The sequence below is a fragment of the Bison bison genome, unplaced genomic scaffold, assembly GCF_000754665.1.
Source record: "Bison bison bison isolate TAMUID 2011002044 unplaced genomic scaffold, Bison_UMD1.0 scf7180017864089, whole genome shotgun sequence".
NCBI classification, from domain to species: domain Eukaryota; kingdom Metazoa; phylum Chordata; class Mammalia; order Artiodactyla; family Bovidae; genus Bison; species Bison bison.
In genome coordinates, this window is record NW_011494661.1 from 720583 (window position 1) to 721159 (window position 577).

At 61.2% G+C, this 577-nt stretch overlaps 1 protein-coding gene across 1 annotated transcript in view; it reads left to right on the forward strand.

Annotated features, from left to right (window-relative positions):
- The window catches only part of CCDC88B (coiled-coil domain containing 88B), a 16517-nt gene that overhangs the window by 9519 nt on the left and 6421 nt on the right, over positions 1-577 (forward strand). The window contains exon 14 of the mRNA XM_010838095.1: positions 469-569. Within this exon, the coding sequence (XP_010836397.1) occupies positions 469-569 (101 nt within the window). The remainder of the gene's footprint in view (positions 1-468; positions 570-577) is intronic.

A 577-nucleotide genomic window follows, 5' to 3' on the forward strand; every position in this document is an offset into this window, starting at 1 on the left:
TCCCAGCTCCCACTGTGGTTAGGCCTGGCCTTCACCAGGTTCCTGCTCTCTGTGGCCATCCCCCTGTGACTGAGAGTACTCTCCAGACCCGCCGCCTCTGAGCCCCTCTTCCCCTCACCTGCCCCGTGTGGCCTCAGCACGCAGGGAGCATCTAGCTGTCACTGGGCACATGAGGAACCATGGATTCAAAGAGGTGAAGACATGTGCCCAGCGAGTGTCTCTGAGCCCTGGCCCAGGGGCTTCCCTCACTCCCTGGCAGGCTTATAATCCCCGGCTCTCTCATACACACTCTGCAAGGTCATCAGGCTTTGCTCCCATTTTACAGATGGGGGAGTAGAGGCCCAGAGATTTAAAGATATTTGCTCAGGGTGACAGATCAAGGACAGAAGGCCAGGTCTCCTGATGCTCAGGCCTGGTGAGGGTGGCGGTCTACCCTTCTGGCCCTGAGCCTGCTCTGCCTGCCCTCAGGAGCTGGAGAAGGCCGTGGTGCGGGGCCGGGAGCTGGGGGCCCGGCTGGAGCGTCTGCAGAATGAGCTGGAGCGGGCAGCCCTGGAACGCCAGGAATTTCTGCGGGAAC